Raw genomic sequence first — 19,045 nt, 5'->3', positions numbered from 1 at the left:
ATGCCAACATAAAAAAACAATGGCAGACAGAAGTCTGGTTTCCTAATACAGAAAAGTGCAATAGATTAGATAACACTTATCTATTAGAGTACAGACTGTATTTCAGATTAAATAAAACCCCACAGATTAATAAGTAACATGTATAGTTTATTCAGTTTGTACCTTAAATAAAACTGTATTGCTGATAAGTAACATATAGTTTAGTCAGATTGTACCTGATAAATACGTTATTATAAATTCCATTATCTCGATGTTTACAAACACATAGATTTTGAGTTTTCTCACCAATAGCAGAGAAGACATGATGTGCTATCCATGATAACAGTGTGCTGGTCTCCTCTGTTTACATGTGCAGGAGGCAGTAAGGTCGTGGTAGTTCTATATGTTGCATGAGTACATAAAGTCCTGGTTTTACTTTTCTGTGTCTGTTGTGCTCTTTGATTCCAGAAACACATCTGCAGCCTCCACAGAGCGACGGGAGACCTCACTTCCTCTGAAATGACACAATGACAACATGGCAGTGATTTTAATGTTTGTACTCATAACACTGCTGTCTGAGCTCAGGAACACCTTACGGCCTTAAAATATGACGCATCTCTGACTCATATTAAACAGTCATCTCATATTTAAAGCTCCCTAAACGTAGGAGCTTTTTGTTTTGTTTGATTGGGACAAACCTCCAGTGAGTGTCCTTACTGGCAGACTGAGGCATTTCTGCTCGTGACCTCCATCAGGGTCATTATAAAACACATGACGAAGGCCATTTAAATAACAATGGTATGAAGGAAAAAAGGTTTAACAAGACAACCTATCATATACGGACACATACATATCAGCCAATCGGGCCCCCACACATACTGTATATGGGCAGGTTATATAGTCATGTGGCTTCAGGCCAATCACATTCCTCAAACTGGCAGAGAGGCGAGGGCAGTGCCCAACTATGGACATGGATTTGGTCGCAGGACAAGTGAATGTAGGGGCAGCACTCAAGCTTGTAAAGAGGAGGTGTTAACCCAAAATGTGCCTGTTTAGGGTCACATACCCAGAACACTGACTGTGTTCAGTTGTTCATGTTGTTGTGTCCATCAGTCATTTAATGATACTCCATATAAACATATTTAATTGAGACTTTTTCTTAAAACTCTCAAAATGAAAAACAGAGTTGTTCTGTTTGATCTCACAAATTCAGTTTTCAGTTTGAAAATCAGAAGCAAAACATTAGTCAGCATTCATTACTGTGCGTCTCAGTATCGTTCTCAATGTTACCACCAGATGACGCCAGAGATTTTTTTTTTTATTTTACAGATTCTGGCTTTCATGTATTGATTGTATTTTTCGTGTGTTGATTAACCAACCTCGGCTTCTCAATGTCGTCTATTGTCTCAGGCAGCCTCACATTCTGCGTCTCTGGAAGCAGCAGAGCCGCCAGGCCAGAGGTGATGGACAAAGAGCAGATGATGATCTGAGGAAGAAGAGTCCACACGTCCTCCAGCATCAGGATCAGCGGAGCCACAGACGCTGCCAGACGACTCACAAAGCTGGTGTAGCCCAAACCATTTTGTCTGGTGAGACAGAAGGTAAATCGATTAATCAATTAGTTGTCCATATGATATGAAACCATCTGTGTGACCCCAGATAGGAAAGGTTCAGGAGTTTTAGTGGTCGCATACTGAATATATATATATATATATATATATATATATGTATATTTACTGTGTCTGACCTGAGCACTGTGGGGTAAAGCTCTGATGTGTAGAGGAAGACAATCGTGAAGGAAGCCTCTGATAGGCCCTTTCCAAGAACGGCAACAACAGCACGCATGTGCCACAGACCTACAAAGAAAAAGTTCAGCACGTGCAATAAGATAAGTGTGTACAACATGTCAACTACCTTGACAAAAAGACAGACACTGAAGTGTCAGCTCGAACCATGTCACATTATCACACAGAAATGTGTGTTTTCATGTCATTTCTGTGAAATCTAACAATGACCTTTTGGTAAAAAGATGTTTATGGCGATGCAGATGCCCGTCAGTAACACCATGCTGGCTTGGCACTTCCTCCGTCCAATGATGTTAAGAAGGCAATAGATCATCAGCTTGGCAGGGACTTCGATGGCCGCGTAGATGAAGTGTGTGAGGTGTATGTTTAAACCAAATCCACTGATGTTCAGGCTGATTCCATAATATGTTGAGGAAATGCCATACCTGTAGAGTTTAATACACAACAAACTATTGCTTATTGATGTCTCTGTAAGCTGCCTCCTTCCATAAATCTGCTGTATATTTTCTATTGTGTTCGAAGGTATTTCTCGAGGTGATGCTCACCACATAATCCCAGTCAGAAGAGTTAACTTTCTCATCTTTGGGGTCTTGATGAGGTGAAGGTACGTGTAGTTTTTGTCCTGCTTTTCCAGGATTTCTATGTTGGAGAGTGTCTGCACAGAGGCGGATAGATAATATCAAAGGATATGTTTGCGTTTTTTCATGTCTGTCTTCAAGATTAGATGCCAATATAAACACTGGCAGAACTACTGGTTACTCTAATTATTCCATCGGTACCAAAAAAAAAAAAAAAAAAAAAAACACTAACAAAATTTTGTAATGTCGAAAAATGCTTGATTTGTTCAACACAGCTTTGTCTCATTTGTTGTCTCATTTGTGCTCTGATAAAGAGCACATTTATCAAATTAAGTGCCATAATGCTGTTTCCCAAAATACAATTGCTGCAACCTCATTGCTATGGATATAGATTAATGTTGTGTCCAACTATTAAACACACCCCCATTCTCTGTCTAAAAAAAGGCCGATAACTGTTTCACAGGAAGTAAAACTGGCTGGAGGGGCTCAAAGCAAAGCCATTTAACATCAAGCCCAAACTTACCTCTTCTTTAAATTTGGATGACAGTTTTTGTCTTTTGTTGAACTTGGCACATTTGTCAAGATAAAAGTGGGCTCTCTTCACTTTACCATTGACTAAAAGCCAGCGTGCAGACTCAGGAATCCACCTGCAATCATATTCAAAATGGACATAGTTTAGGTTGCAATCAGAGAATATAAAACTTGTATCAAGTATTAATGAGTTAAATCAGTTTTTCAATCTGTAAAAAAAAAAAAAAGGTAAATCTTAAAATAAAAAATGTGTTCAGATTTAAATAAAATACTTATTTTTTAAGAACCACCTAAACTCATTAAGCTTTGCATGAAAATGTATATTTAAATTATTTTTTTTAAAGATTATTTTATTTTTTTGCTGGGATAGCTCTAGCATGAATGAGGGGAGAGAAAGAGGATATAAGGTTAAGAGTTTGGTTTTATTTGCACAAAAGAGAACAGAAAACATAAATTCAACAACAAAAAACAAAGTTGTAGGAAATCTCACCTCAATAACAATAATAAAAAAAAACCAAAGTCCATGTAAACAAACAAAGTCAACATAAAGTCAGCAAATCTACCAAAAACAGTTAAAAAATAGAATATTAAAGTGTGACTGTAGTGCATGAACGTGTATGAGTGGGCGTGCTTGTGTGACATGCAGCAAAGCGTCAGCAGTGGGAATCAAACCTGCGGCCGCTGCGGCGCCCTTACTGTTCTTTTTGCGTAAAACTCTAACAAACGTTTGCGTCTCACTTACCACCAGGTCAAAACTGCAAAGCCCAGAGGAGCTGTGACCGTCATGATCAGCGTCCGCCAGTCATTCACCAAATAGGCAAACGCAGCCAGCAGCATGTTACCGACAGCCCAGGACAGGCTGCCAATCACGCTGATAAACGACCTATGACCTGTGTCCACCCACTCAATGCCTGCAAGGTGTGTACAATTTTGTCGGAAACAAGCTGTGAACACAACATGTGACGTATCATCAAGCGAAATGTTGTTACGGTGAGCTTGTTTGCTTACAGAGAACCATCGAATTTATGCCGATTCCGGTCAGTCCGAAGCCGGTGAGAAATCTCAGCACTGCGAACAAAACGTAGGAGTTTGCAAACGCGCTGGAGAAGCCAAACACGATGGACATGATGTACGAGGCCAGCAGAATGTTTCTCCTCCCGTACCTGGAGATGAGAAGTAGATTTAAGATGTCGTGAGATGAACATGAAGATTTGGGATTAAGTTTCCTTTTAGCTGTTCCTAAATTTAGCCACTTGACCGGCAAAAGTCTCTAGTGTGCCTGCTTAATGGGCCCAATGATGCAGAAGATCCTGGTGATTTTACTCATGGGAGTCTAACTTTTTTGGCTTCATGCACCACTGAGCAACTCCCTTAGGAATAAACTGAACCCAGCCTGTGACGTCTGATGACTTTTTTTTTTTTTTCAGCAGCGGTGTCTTTTTTCAGTTGCTTCCTGTGAGGAGTGAGCGTGTGCAGCTGCATGTAGCTTTAAAGCAAAGACTCCTGCATTTTTTTCAGTGGCATCTCATTTTTTAACTAAAGTATAACGAACAATTCCACAAAAATGTCAAATTTAAATAACCATTACAGATATCATTAACACTTTTTGATTCCACCCAACTTTTTCCCCCACTGTTTTAATAAAAGTTAGATTGCAACACCGATTTAAATAAAATTGATAAGGTATATTGCATTTTTTCCCATTGTCATTTGAACAATCTAAAATTCAAACATGGAGCCCACAACAATGTGAGCTGCTGGAATTTCACTTCATCATGAAAATGTTGGAGATAGACTTTATATACACATACTTATCACAGAGGAATCCGAAAACTATGGCACCGATCATTATTCCAGCAAAGAAGACTGTGCTTGAGGTTTTTCTCAGGCTTTTTCTATCACAGACAAGGTCCCACTGCAAAAGCAGATCACAGAGAAAAGGTTATTAGATTGTATATTTAGTTATGTGTTTATAATATGGACCTGAAACGAACGAAAATCTGAATCAGAAATACTATATTGATTCCCGGAGGAAATTTTGATAGGAATAAACAGAAAAAAGAAAATATTAAACAAGAAGTCTGTAAAAATATACTTAAAAACAAAAATTCTCGCCAAAAAAAAAATTCTTGCCAAAAGTAAAAATTGTATCACTCTCTTTCACACATGAACAAAAGAATTTTTGGGACTTAGAAATGGACCACCAGAAAAAAAAAATTGTCACTTGCCCCTCAGGGCTTCCGTAGTAGTATAATAATGCATTAGAATATTAGTTGAATATTGCGTTTAAAACACATTGGCTGTGGTTTAAAAAAATGCCTTGAGAAAGCACCAACTGAAATTATTTATAGATTATTTCTCTTGGTACTCAAAGACACTTTGCACAAGTTATACAAGATTATAAATTAGAGTACACAAAAGTAAACACTAAAACACACAACATTATTACGTTATGAATCTAGTAGTCCTGTAAAGATATGAAGCTATCATTAATATTATTAGATCTTCCTGCATTATTTCAGAGAAGTCAAAACATCTGCAGTGTAAAGGCTCATCCCTCACTGAAATGTGTCCTGTTTTATTCATATTTGAATGTTTTGATGGGATGATGTCAGTGCTCGTACCTCTGTTGCCAGGGTGGACGTGAAGGTGGAGTTGTCGTAAACCCATCCTCTCTGACACCGGACGGTCGGCAGGTCGGCGCTGTCGGAGCTGTTGGCTAAGAGCTGAAACTGAGGCTCTGCAAACATCTCGCAGGATTTTGGGACTCCATCTTCTCGTACAGGAATGCTGACGGTCAGCCTCTGCTGGTGAGTTAAATTTCTGAAGAGTCCTCCGTTATTCAGGGTGCTGATGTCACAGTGATGAGGAGGCAGCGCAGCGATGAAGTTATTTAGGAGGAAGTGACAGGGCAGAACTATCCGCGGGGTGCACAGCAGGATGAGGAGGAGGATTTGAAAAGGCCCAAAACCGTTGATTTCCTCCAGAATATTCTCAAACTTCATCTTCACTGCGCTCAGCCTCTGAAAAATAGACTGGCTTTAAGCTCACAGAAGTTAAGTAAATTAACTATTACACTTTTTTCTACTCTTATTAATTCTGCACTTCTGCAGCTCACTCACAATCACCTGCAGAGTTCTCTGATCCGTTTTCTCAGACTGAATTTAGGCTCTGCAGCCTTTCTGACCAAACCAAAATGATAATTAACCCTACATGTCACCTTTGGACATTGTAAAGTTGTCAGATGGAATAGATTACACATTAGACACAAGAGAAACCCAACAGTCACAGCACCAGATATTTAGGGATTTAAGAAGCACAGTTATGTTGTCTTTTTCACTTTTTTAGAGGTGTTTTAATATAAATAAATCCAGTGTCATTTATTTCATTAAAAACATTATCCTGTCTCCTGTCAGGCGTTGAGGATGAACTGTCAAATCAATGTGGGCATTATTTATTATTTAGATCACACACACGATCAAACTGAGGCAAATAAAAATACAGCAAATAAGGAAATAATTAAAGGAGGCTATCAGCAAATGTATTTCTTTCCCTCCAGGAAAGTTTGAAAAGTGTCAGGGGCAAAAAATTGTCTACAAAATTATTTAAAAAATTTTATGCTCCAACACCGGCGACAGCTGAGACCGGAGGCATTGTGTTTTCGGGTTGTCTGTGTGTACGTACCTCTGTCTGTACATCCGGCCATACTTGAAAATGTGATATCTCAAGAACGCCGAACATTAACTCCGACTCAAGGATAAACTGATCAGATTTTGGTGATCTTAGGTTAAAGGTCAGTTTAACTGTCATGGTCCTTTTTTGTGGCCTCTCAGTCACAGAGCAGCTGTCCTCTTTGAGTTTGTGCATTTTGTTGTGTAATATGTGTGTTTCAGCTGTTCTCTGTGAGATTGGAGCAGCAGACTAATCACTTTAATACACAGCTTAAGCAACACTTTCAGTCTAACCTGTTATTCAGTTGTGCTAATTAGCTCTCTATGGAAAATTGCAAACTATTAAAAAAGAATTAAATGAAACAGTGTCAGCAGCAAACCATGCTAAAAAACTACAAACATTGAAGGCAGAGTGGTAAATAAGGCTGGTTTCCTTCACTCAATTAGCAAGACTGAAAAGAAAGTTGCACATTTCTTTGAGGGCGGTGATGACTGTATGTGGTTAAAGTGCTTAAACTCTGAGTTAAAGTGAAACATTAGCGGAGGGGGGTTTCTGCACGATGGGAGGGCAGGGGAGAGTGTATGCAATGTTAGAGAGCTGTTTGTAATACACATGTTGCTGAGTTAAACATAAACTGAACAGGACATTCAAGTTTGGTTGCAATGCAGTGAAGATTTAACTGACTGAAGGCTTCTGGGTGTGAAAAATTGGTTATAATCTCAACTAAAAAGACGCCAGGTTGATAAACAGATAATTTGATTTGATGAGAATAAAAATGGCAAATGAAATAACAGATAATGTTGGATGATAACAGGGAGTTTTCTGACGATGAGCTGCTGCCCTAAAATGAACTCTGCTCCTAATTATTCTCCGTGTGAGTGTTCAAATCCACTTCAAAGCCTTGAATAAATCATTTGAAAAGAAACCTCATTATCATCGTGCTTTTCAGAGGCAGCATTTTCATCTGCTGTACTGTGTTCAGCTCCTTATGTTTTCATGCATAAAATAGCTTGTTGCGCCTTCAGGCTGATACTTTATCCATTTTGCCTGTGGGTCATACACATTCCCTCAGTTATATTTAGACCCTAATGAGTTTGTGCAGGTTTATTATTATAATTTGCTGTCTTATGCCATAGCTCAAATTGCTTTGAGCTGAAGTGAGCTGGAAATATGAAACTTGGCTCAATAACTGGAAAAAATGTGCAAATTATTTTTATATTTATTATTTTTATTATAAGACTATTGTGACTAAACTGCCAGATGGTGGAGATGAAGTTCATGTTTCACTCAAATTTTATTTATTTTTTTATTTCAAAAAGTATTTAAAGTAATATGTTAAAATAAACTTTAAAAAAATGTATTTAAATTAAATATATGAAAATAATAAAATTGAATAACAATAAATTAAAATAAAGAGATTCTTTATTTAAAAAAACTACATGAGAGATAAGGGTTGAATTGGTATATAATGTGAATATATTTGAATGAAAAAAATGATAGGAAAAAACTGTAAACACGTTTTAATGTGTGTATTTGTGTGTGCAGGTCTGCTCGTAGTTCCTGCTTACACTAGAAACCAGCAGCTGACAGGTAAAAGTGAACTTTTAAGGTTTTTAAAACATCTTTTTTTCAATTATAAAAACATTTTGTCCTTCATTAGATTTAATATCATTAAATTGATTAATTATAAGCAAAATAAATGTAATAAAAGTATGGGATATAATAATAATAATAATAATAATAATAATAATAATTATTATTATTATTATTATTATTATTATTATTATTATCATTAAGTACATAGGATTTTAGCCTATATATAAAAAGTAAACTAAAATAATAAACAAAATAATAGAATAAATATTATGCCAAAAAATGTAGTAAAATCGTACATTGTTAACAATAAATGTACACTATTTAATCAGTTTACCTTTAAAAATGATCAAATATACAGAAATGTATTTTATAATAATATATGCCCCCTGACAATGCAACTTTGGTATCCCTGCATTAGACTACAGTCGGTATATTAAATTACATAAAAACACAATTGCAGATGAATCAGTGCCATGGGAACTTTAGAACTTTATTGAATTTATAGGTCTACCTTATCAATACATTATCTGCTATAGTCCATTATCTTGATGTTTGCAAAGCAAACACGCAATCCATGATAACAGTGTGCTGGTCTCCTCTGTTTACATGTGCAGGAGGCAGTAAGGTCGTGGTAGTTCTATATGTTGCATGAGCACATAAAGTCCTGGTTTTACTTTTCTGTGTCTGTTGTGCTCTTTGATTCCAGAAACACATCTGCAGCCTCCACAGAGCGACGGGAGACCTCACTTCCTCTGAAATGACACAATGACAACATGGCAGTGATTTTCTGTTTGTACTGATAACACTGCTGTCTGAGCTCAAGAACACCTCATATTTAAAGCTCTCTAAAGGTAGGAGTTTTTTGTTTTGTTTGATTGGGACAAACCTCCAGCGAGGCTTTTACTTCTGGTGTCTTTACTGTCAGACTGACGCATGTCTGATCCTGACCTCCATTAAAATAAAACACATGATGAAGACCATTTAAATAAGAATGATATGAAGCAAAAAAAGGTTGAAAAAGGCAACCTTACTTATAAATATCAGCCACACATACTGTAGCTGGGCAGGTTATATAGTCATGTGGCTTCAGGCCAAGCACATTCCTCATGTCCAACTATGGGACATGGATTATGGCAGCACTCAAGCTTGTAAAGAGGAGGTGTTAACCCAAAATGTGCCTGTTTAGGGTTACATACTTCTAAAACACTGACTGTGGTTCTGTTATTGTTTCCATCAATTATTGAATGGTAATCCTTATAGGAGCCATTCCTGATGTACATGCATGTAGGATGTTACCTGTCCTGAAGGGGTCACTGTGGTTATATTGTGTGTGTGTGTGTGTGTGTGTTTGTGTGTGTTTCTATAAGTACAAACCGTTATGCATCAAGATTTGTGTCTAGACGGCGATGATACAGTACTTTTGTTTGTTTACTTCTGTGACGCCGCGTGGCTTCCCTATAACACATCCGTGCGTGTGATGTCAGGCTGATTGTGAAAAGTTGATAAATAAATAAACAGCGTCAAAGACAAGAAGAATTGGGAATCTTGTTTTCACTAAACAAACAGCTGACGACTTGCATGCACACATTAATTAATAGCTCATCCTGGAAGCGCTCAGTGGCTTTGAGTTTAGGCTTAGCTGCTGCACTCCTCATAAACGTGTTTGTTTTTATCCCCCACAATATAATAATAATATTAATAATAAATAATATTTATAGATTTTTTTTTATGCGCTTATAAACTTAACACATAATTAAATCATAAAAGAGAGGGAACAAAAAGATAAATATGTTTTTTTTTTAAAAAGTAGAAAAAATACACAAAATAAAAACAAAATGCTCTTAGTATATTAAAAATAATTTAATCCATACAAAATTGAGTACAATAATTGCAATAAACATTAAAAATGAGAAATGTATTATTATTATTATTATTATTATTATTATTATTATTATTATTATTATTATTATTATTATTATTATTATTATTATTATTATTATTATTTATGCAAGCTCAGAATCTGCATGCTCCACAAAAATGAGTCATTCAGCTGATCGTGTGATGGATCTAAATCCTTTACATTATCTATAAAGGGACTCTATAGATTCTCAAATAAATGCAGTTCACCCTTAAATATATAAGTTATTATTTCTAATTGAAGGCTTGATAACATCAGTGTTATCCACTGATTTGTTTTTGATCTGTTAAGGTTTTTTTTTTTTTTAATGGTGTTTAATTTGGAAAATCTCTTAAAACTCTCAGAATGAAAAATAGAGTTGTTCTCCTTCATCTTGTGAATTTAGTCATAAGTTTAAAATCATTGCTGTGTGTCTCGATGTTACCACCAGATGATGTCAAAGACATTTTAGTATTTTTTACATATTTTTTTTTGCGTGATTGATTAACCAACCTCGGCTTCTCAATGTCGTCTATTGTCTCAGGCAGCTTCTCATTCAGCGTCTCTGGAAGCAGCAGAGCCGCCAGGCCAGAGGTGACGGCCAAAGAGCAGATGATGATCTGAGGAAGAAGAGTCCACGCGTCCTCCAGCATCAGGATGAGCGGCGCCACTGAGACTCCCACACGACTCACAAAGTTGTTGTAACCTAATCCATTTTGTCTGGTGAGACAGAAGGTAAATCGATTAATCAATTAGTCCTCCACATGAAACCTTCTCTGTGACAGTGCTGCTTTTTTGTAAAAATATGTTCAAAATTTGGTCTAAGGTAAGTTATTCTCTAAACTGTGCTTGCAAAAATGGGAATAATTGGCTTAAAAATGATTTTAAGATTTACATTTCTTTGGACTGAGAGAAATCTGACATTTTCCACAATATTAATAATAATATTATTTCTTCCAGTGAATGGGATAGTCGTAAAGGTCCAGTGTTTAGGATTTAGGGGGATTTATTGGCAGAAATGGGGTACAATATAAGAAGTATGTTATCTTTAGTGTATAATCACCTGAAAATACGAATTTCTGTGTTTTCGTTACCTTAGAATGAGCCGTCTACATCGACATGGGGAGAGCGTCATCGATGGATATTAGTTTTCAGTTCTATTAGTTTCAGACACCATAGTTTGCAACCTTCTCCTGACGAGGGCACTGGAGGTGGTCTGACCTCTGCGGTAATTCGCCTTTTGGTGAAAAACTCCTGCAAGTCTGGATCTTAAGTTATCAAAGTAAAAAGCTCATCACACATTAGCAGGTGCTGGTCTAGCAGCTCGTCTTAAACATGCCAAACAGCATCCGATAAACACTGATTTACCGCTTTATTCAGTGTTTTTAATCACCTTTTAATTTCATTCTAACCGGGAGCAAGCGGCTGGTTGCAATCCGCAGTTCTCACCACTAGATGCCACTAAATCCCCCTAAATTTTAAACACTGGACCTTTAATAATACCACAGTTGAAAAGACTGAAAAAAAGAGACAACAAAAAGTAACACAAGACAATGTTAATAAAATTTCAATAACTGGTGAACTAGTAAAGTGATGCACACAATGTAACAAAAGAAATTATAAGATTAATGGACAAATAAAAAGAAATTTAGATTTTTTTAAATTATCTAGATCTTAATTTCATTCCCTAAATTTTGAAAGAATGTTCAGCTTAAAGGGAAATCACACCTTAAATATCCTGTAATATCTTACCCACTGACTTTTAAAGTGTTTCAACCTAATTGATTTTATGATTGATGATTTTATTATTTGAAGCTTTTGATTTTTTAAATGTTCTCTTTTGCTGAATGGGCTGCTTTTGATTGTAACAGACTTTATGCTGCATTTCTTATGTGAAAGGTGCAATATAAACGTTATTATTTTTATTTTTATTATCTTCCCTGATACGAATGATGAGCATAATTTTGCAGCTTAATGCAGCTGTGTGACGGTAACTGACCTGATGACTGTGGGGTAAAGCTCTGTTGTGTAGAGGAAGACGGTCGTGAAGGACGCCTCTGATAGGCCCTTTCCAAGAATGGCAACAACAGCACGTAAATGCCGCAGACCTACAAATTAATTAATAATAATTAATAAAATCAAACATTCAACCAACTTCACACAACAAGAAGACAGACACTTAAGTGTCAGCTCAGTCTAATTCACAAATCAACGTGTTTATGTCATTTCTGTAAAATGTGAAAGAAAATTATGACTTTGTGGTAAAAAGATGTTTATGGCGATGCAGATGCCCGTCAGCAGCAGCGTGCCAGCTTGGCACTTCCTCCGTCCAATGATGTTGAGAAGGCAAAAGAGTATCAGCTTCGCAGGGACCTCGATGGCCGCGTAGATGAAGTGTGTGAGGTGCATGTCTAAACCAAATCCACTGACGTTCAGGCTGATTCCATAATACGTCGTTGCAACTCCAAACCTGCAGAGTTTAACAGTAAATCATTGCTGATTGTTTTTTTTCTGTGTTTTTTGTAGGTATTAGTCGAGGCGATGCTCACCACACAATCCCAGTCTTTAGAGCTAACTTTCTCATCTTGGGGGTCTTGATGAGGTGAAGGTACGTGTAGTTTTTGTCCTGCTTGTCCAGGATTTCCATGTTGGAGAGTGTCTGCACAGAGGCGGATAAATAATGTCAAAAAAAGTTCCCATTTTCTCAAGTCTTAAATGATTTTATGTTGCAGTCCTCTCTCACTTGTGTTTTTTTTCCTCTTTTATGAAGCCCCCACGATTATGTTTTTGATTAACCCCTTAGGGCCCGCTTTAATTTTACACACACACTGGTATCGCTCTGTGCGCAAAATGTTCTTTTCAAAATTAGCTTTACATAGTATTATACATTGATATGATTTTATTCTTTTATTGAATTTTTTTTCAACCAACATCAGTCATAATTATAAATATCTAATATTTAATCATTTTCTGAATTTTAACACTTTAAATGCTATGTTTTTAGATGGGAAAAAAACACAAAAATGAATTATTTCCAAACACTACACACAAAGTAGTTCATTATTAATTATTATTATTTCAAAAACTATACATTTTATTCATTTATTTTTTATTGTCACAGCCTGGGATATGTCAGTGATTTGCAGCAGCATTGATTGTAACAGTGCGCCCAATGGAAATAGCATGCACAGTATTTTCTCCATGTGCCAAATGTAGTAAAAATGACGTCATCCAGTGGAAAATAATAAAAATGACAAATTCCAAGGTAAAAGCCCAGAATGACACCCAGAAATAATGCAATGCATGTTTTCATGCTTTGATGGCTGTGGGATCTTACTGACGCTTGGATCAATCTTCAACTAAAAAAAAAATCAACTCAATTATCAGTATTTTGGATTTGATCCACCAACCCCGTGTTGAACTTTGTTCATGTCATAGCGCCCTGAAAAACAGGCTCTTGGAACGGCTATGTTGAAAACGATGGATTTCAGTGCACATATGGACACGTGGATATTGTTTTAAGATATAATCAAATTTCAAAAGTGAAATTTTCCTTTAAGCGATATGTGTGAGCAGATCTGACATACATAAAATACTATACTATGTTATTTTTAGGATTTTTAGATTTCAGACTCTGTCACCCTCCAGTTTTACTGTTACAAAGGCATTCTGGGAGAAAGCAGTGCACAAATTCACCCCAACCCCTAAAGTAATGACAGCAGGACACTGGGCTGAATAACACATACGCTGCTCCAGTTTTCCCTTTTCTTTTTTACAAACACAAACATATGAGTCAGTACAACTTATGTTAGAAAAAAATAGAAATATATTTGCTGTAAACAAATCCATTCAAACTTACCTCTTGTTTAAATGTGGATGACAGTTTTTGTTTTTTGTTGAACTTGGCACATTTGTCAAGATAATAGTGGGCTCTGTCCACTTTCCCGTGGGCTAAAAGCCAGCGTGCAGACTCAGGGATCCACCTGCAATCATATTCAAAATGGACACATGAGTTTGGACAATATTAAATTAAAAATCATTATAATAATTAATAATGATATTTTTTAAAAAATTGTAATAATTCATTAAATTTACACATTGAGAAAAAAATGAAAAAAATGTGAATTAAATCAGTGTTTCAATATGTGAGAAAAACCCTCAGAGTAACCCATAATGTGTCTGATTTTCATTTACAGTCATTTTTAAAGGCACGGCTTCCTCTGCCTTTAACATATGTGTTAAGTTTTAAATAAAAAAAAACCTAATTTAAAGCACTTAAACGCAGCAAGTCTATATTAAAAAAAATGTTCCTTTAATTGTTCATTTTGTGAAAAACTATAATATAAGTTTGTTTCACTCACCACCAGCTGAACACTGCAAGGATCAGCGGAGCTGTGACCGTCATGATCAACGTCCGCCAGTCATTCACCAAGAAGGCAAAGGCAGCCAGCAGCATGTTACCGACAGACCACGCCAGGCTGGCGATCACGATAATGAGCGACCTACGGTCTGGCTCCACCCACTCAACACCTGCAAGGTGTGTAAAATGCCAAAATAAATTTATGATAAAAATTCATTTATGATGCAGTTTCTCTCCTTGTCCTTACGTGGATTCAGCAGGAGTTTGGTGGTTTGTAATTTGTAGTTTATTCATTTAAGAAGGGACATTAAAGCACATTTGAGCAAATATAAATGCAGCAGAATTAGTCGCGGAGCTAGTTTTCATTTTTCAGAAATCCCTTGCCTGATGTTAAAAAGCATCCTAAAATAATAATTTAAAAAATACTACATGAAGATACAGTTTGCACAATGGTTAAGACAAACAACATTACAATAAAAAGGGACACTATATAGTTCAACATGTAGTACAAGTTAAGAATATACAACTTTATATAATGATATAAGTGGATGCCACACAGTTTACATTGCTACTGTTAATGTACTTTTGTCCTCTGCGTGAATATTGTTTTTTTTTCTTTTGCTTTGTTTCTCTTCATTTATTTCTATTGTTTGTTACCTGCCAAAGGACTGTGGATGTAAATCGCAGCCCTGCTAACTCCTGCTTATTTACGTTTGTATCACACTGATGTTCATTAATATGATACGTCCCTTTAAAATAAAGAAATAAAGTATGAGCTAGTTTAAAAAAGTTACAACTTGCCTTAAATCAGTGCTGACATTATTAATTCTTGTTAAACCATTAGATCAGATTAGATGTGTTTGTTCTTTAAACTCCTAAAATCCTAAACCTGTGATATAATTATTTTGGCCATTCTGGGAGAAAAGAGCTGAGAAAACGGCACGTGACGTATCATAACTTATTATTAACTTTCTTACAAATGACTATTGATGTGATGCTGACTCCGGTCAGTCCAAACCCGGTGAGAAACCTCAGCACTGAAAACACAACGAAGGAGTTTGAAAACGCGCTGGAGAAGCCAAACACGATGGTCGCGACGTACGAGGTCATGAGCATGTTTCTCCTCCCGTACCTGGAAATGGGAGTGAAAAAGTAAAATACATTTAAAGATTTATCCCCAAAAGCAAATTGGATTTTAAATTCAAAATGAAAATGTTGACACACTTTATATAAACATACTTATCAGAGAGGAATCCGAAAACTACGGCCCCCATCATCACTCCAAGAAAGAAGATTGTGCTTGTGGTTTTTGTCAGGCCTTTTCTGTCACAGACAAGGTCCCACTGGAAGAGCAGATACCGGAGAAAAGGCCATTCAATGATCTATTTAGGTATTTGTTTTCCAAAATAAAACAAAAATCAGGATCAGAAATACGATACTGATCCTCAGGGGAATCTGAGATATGTCACAGTTGCTCTTATATATGAGAACTGAGAATTATAAGAAAATAAAAGTCAATGCAAGAGCAGGTAAGAGTTAAGTCGAGTATTAATTGGAACCAATTGTATTTAAGCACAAAACTCAAAGGTTCAGGTGTTGATACTCAACTTTCAGCTTGCTTCTAAATCTGTCCCTCTATTGGGTGCTGGGTGGCCACCCAACCACTTTATAATTCACATTTAAAAATAAAGTGATTCACACTTGGAATTGTTTTTGTACTTTCCGTACAGGTAACGTACCAAAGTGCATAAAATAGCAAAAAAACAATAGAGCTTGTTTGGAGGATCCCCCACAACCCCCAACAGAGCGCCTAATGTCCTAAAATCCTAGAAAGATCCTAAAATCCAAGAAAAGTCCAAAAAACCCAGAAATTTCCTTAAATCCTTGAAATGTCCTAAAATCCAAGAATTGGTCTTAAATCCTGGAAACATCCAAAAATCCAAGAAATGTCTGATAATCTGAGAAATGTCCTAAAACTCTAGAAATGTTATAAGCCTAGAAATGTGCCAAAATCCTAGAAATGTCCTAAAACACAAGAAAAGTCCTAAAATCCGCTAAATTTCCTAACATCCGCTAAATTTCCTAAAATCCTAGAAATGTGCTTAAGTCCTAGAAATGTCCTCAAAACCCAGAAATGTTCTACAGTCCTAGAAATGTCCTAAAATACAAGAAAAGTCCTTCACTCCAATAAATTTCCTTAAATCCTAGAAATGTGCTGAAGTCCCAGAAATGTCCTAAAATCCAAGAATTGGCCTTAAATCCTGGAAACATCCTAAAATCCAAGAAATGTCCTAAATTTCTAGAATTACAAGAAAAAACTTGAAATGTCCTAAAATCCTAGAATCTTGCTGAAATCTAGGAAACATCCTAAAATCCTATAAATGTCCTAAAATTTAGTGGTGAGGATTGAAACCATCTGAAACTTCTCCTGACTAGAATTCCTTCAGTTTTCACTGTTGGGGAGGAAACTGAATTAAAGTTGTCTGCAGTGTAAAGGCTCATCCCTCACTGAAATGTGTCCTGTTTTATTCATATTTGAATGTTTTGATGGGATGATGTCAGTGCTCGTACCTCTGTTGCCAGGGTGGACGTGAAGGTGGAGTTGTCGTAAACCCATCCTCTCTGACACCGGACGGTCGGCAGGTCGGCGCTGTCGGAGCTGTTGGCTAAGAGCTGAAACTGAGGCTCTGCAAACATCTCGCAGGATTTTGGGACCCCATCTTCTCGTACAGGAATGCTGACGGTCAGCCTCTGCTGGTGAGTTAAATTTCTGAAGAGTCCTCCGTTATTCAGGGTGCTGATGTCACAGTGATGAGGAGGCAGCGCAGCGATGAAGTTATTTAGGAGGAAGTGACAGGGCACAACTATCCGCGGGGTGCACAGCAGGATGAGGAGGAGGATTTGAAAAGGCCCAAAACCGCCGATTTCCTCCAGAATATTCTCAAACTTCATCTTCACTGCGCTCAGCCTCTGAAAAAGAGACTGGCTTTAAGCTCACAGAGGGTAATTAACCATTTATTAACCTGATGAAGGTCTGGGGACTGAGATGTTGTTTGATTAACCCTTTCAAACCCGAGCAAAGTGGCTTGATATTTGGCAAGAGGGTGGCCTGCAACGCAACAAGAAATTGCCAAAAAATTACCAAGAAATTAGTTCAAATTTGTAATAAAATTACCTGAAAAATAAGCAAAAAAGGAAAAGAAAAGTAAGAAAAAAGAAAATGACCTAGAAAAAAATGCAATTTTTTTCATTTGCCTTTATCTCATTTTTCTGTAATGTAATTTTAATTAATAATAAAATTACCTAAAAAATAAGCAAAACAAAAAGAGAAAGAAAAGTAAAATGAAAGGAAAGTGACCACAAGAAAGTGCTAAATTTTTTACTTAAAATATAATTAAGAAAATTGTAATTACACAGTTTCCTGGATTTAGTCCCCCCCCCAAAAAAAAGGCGTATTTTTCAGATGATTTTTGGCAGTTTGCAGAATGCAGGACGTCTTGCCACTTGCTCGTTATGTTTTTTTCGTGTGTTATTGAAAGATATCAAGCGAATTTTCCAAGGTTTCAGAGGTTTCTATACCAGTAAAAGACATCTGAATGCAGCACAAAAATACTGGTGCTGATCCAGGTGATGAAGGGTTAATACAATTTAAAAAATGTACTTACTTACCTGCATCGAAAAACTGCACGCAATTGATGCACTTATCAGAAACACCAGCAGAGTTTTTGATTAAGCCCCGACTGGATTTAGGCTCTGCAGCCTTTTCTAGCATCATGATCTTCACCCTTTGGACGTCGCAGTTAAATCGGTTACACATTGGACACATGCAGCAGATCTAAGTTTCACCATAAGACCCACAACGTTACAATGAGTTCATAAACCCAACATCACCTTTGAAGTCTGAAGTTTGAAGTCAATATTTATTATTAAATGAAAAAATGATAAAACTGAGACAACAAAATAGACAGAAAACAAAGAAGTGATTAAAGGAGACTATGAGTGAATGTATTTATGTTTTCCTTCATGAAAATCAGAAGTGTCTACATATTATCTTATTTTTTGCAATCAGACGTTTTCCCACTTTTTTTTTTTTTTAATTTCTAAGTTGAAAGATTTAACTTTGTAAATATATATATATATATATATATATATATATATATATATATATATATATATATATATATATATATATATATATATATATATATATATATATACTGGAAGCTCTCTTTCTCCCCTCCCGCCCCTTATTTCACAATATGATTTTTTTTTTATTATTGTATCACACATAGTTCTAATAAATTATATATCATTATTTTTAATATATTTATGATATGTACTTAAGCCCTTGTTTTGCTTTAAAAAAAATACCAACATTTTTCTTTTTCTTTTTTCTTTAAAACTGGCACATTTATTTATTTTTTAAGAAAACATGCCTTACAAATAAAACTGGCAGTAAAATAAATACAAAATGCAGCCATTTAAAGTTGCATCCCCCTCTCAAAGCCAAAAAGCCGTTTTCTAAGTCTGTCCTGCGTTAAAAATGTACTCTCCCGCCGTGTGTTTCAGCTGTGCAGATGGAGCAGCTGACCAATCTTTTTGCACAGATGCACACATGCACAGTTTC

The 19,045-nt window shown here is 36.3% G+C and overlaps 3 protein-coding genes across 6 annotated transcripts in view; 1 reads left to right on the top strand and 2 right to left on the bottom strand.

Annotated features, from left to right (window-relative positions):
* LOC121954821 (uncharacterized) overlaps positions 1-19,045 on the top strand; it is a 53,413-nt gene that overhangs the window by 16,104 nt on the left and 18,264 nt on the right. The window contains exons 1-11 of one of the 3 annotated variants that reach the window (XR_015778421.1): positions 434-531; positions 1,390-1,580; positions 2,307-2,388; positions 3,642-3,811; positions 5,530-5,703; positions 8,111-8,155; positions 8,868-9,012; positions 10,603-10,793; positions 12,585-12,666; positions 14,426-14,595; positions 17,002-17,175. The gene's annotated coding sequence lies outside the window, so the exon portion shown is untranslated. Of the gene's footprint in view, positions 1-433; positions 532-1,389; positions 1,581-2,306; positions 2,389-3,641; positions 3,812-5,529; positions 5,704-8,110; positions 8,156-8,867; positions 9,013-10,602; positions 10,794-12,584; positions 12,667-14,425; positions 14,596-17,001; positions 17,176-19,045 lie in introns of those variants that run through there. The other 2 variants (XR_015778420.1, XR_015778422.1) reach the window with 2 other exon arrangements.
* Positions 259-5,898, bottom strand: LOC121954855 (solute carrier family 22 member 7-like). The gene is made up of 10 exons (XM_042502582.2): positions 5,518-5,898; positions 4,705-4,808; positions 3,902-4,056; positions 3,636-3,804; positions 2,886-3,009; positions 2,330-2,439; positions 1,995-2,209; positions 1,727-1,835; positions 1,359-1,565; positions 259-493 (listed from the first exon to the last, which is right to left on the bottom strand). The coding sequence occupies exons 1-10, from the start codon at positions 5,896-5,898 to the stop codon at positions 412-414; spliced, it is 1,656 nt and encodes a 551-aa protein (XP_042358516.2). The 3' UTR covers positions 259-411.
* LOC121966494 (solute carrier family 22 member 7-like) lies at positions 5,790-18,208 on the bottom strand. Of its 2 annotated transcripts, none has more exons than XM_088086543.1 (11): positions 18,088-18,208; positions 16,990-17,388; positions 15,658-15,761; positions 15,396-15,550; positions 14,420-14,588; positions 13,918-14,041; positions 12,608-12,717; positions 12,314-12,528; positions 12,058-12,166; positions 10,572-10,778; positions 5,790-5,916 (listed from the first exon to the last, which is right to left on the bottom strand). In XM_088086543.1, exons 1-11 carry the CDS (start codon positions 18,091-18,093, stop codon positions 5,910-5,912), a joined length of 1,605 nt encoding a protein of 534 aa, XP_087942669.1. In that variant the 5' UTR covers positions 18,094-18,208; the 3' UTR covers positions 5,790-5,909. The 2 variants fall into 2 exon arrangements, with proteins under 2 accessions (XP_087942669.1, XP_087942668.1); XM_088086542.1 differs by lacking the exon at positions 5,790-5,916 and adding an exon at positions 8,633-8,913.

The sequence above is a fragment of the Plectropomus leopardus genome, chromosome 13, assembly GCF_026936395.1.
Source record: "Plectropomus leopardus strain MGB_pleo_1.0 chromosome 13, ASM2693639v1, whole genome shotgun sequence".
NCBI lineage: Eukaryota > Metazoa > Chordata > Actinopteri > Perciformes > Serranidae > Plectropomus > Plectropomus leopardus.
Note: the sequence above shows the minus strand (reverse complement) of the source record. Positions and strands in the feature narration are given on the sequence as shown.

Excerpts from the sequence above, each read along its gene's own strand:
- LOC121954855 (XM_042502582.2), bottom strand. The coding sequence starts at position 5,898 with ATGAAGTTTGAGAATATTCTGGAGGAAATCAACGGTTTTGGGCCTTTT. Across the intron at positions 3,010-3,635 it reads TTTGCAGTTTTGACCTGGTG|GTGGATTCCTGAGTCTGCAC; the intron begins GTAAGTGAGACG and ends ATATGATTGCAG. Across the intron at positions 2,440-2,885 it reads CATCCAAATTTAAAGAAGAG|ACACTCTCCAACATAGAAAT; the intron begins GTAAGTTTGGGC and ends GCCTCTGTGCAG.
- LOC121966494 (XM_088086542.1), bottom strand. Across the intron at positions 12,718-13,917 it reads CATCCACATTTAAACAAGAG|ACACTCTCCAACATGGAAAT; the intron begins GTAAGTTTGAAT and ends GCCTCTGTGCAG. Across the intron at positions 8,914-10,571 it reads GACGACATTGAGAAGCCGAG|AGGAAGTGAGGTCTCCCGTC; the intron begins GTTGGTTAATCA and ends GTGTCATTTCAG.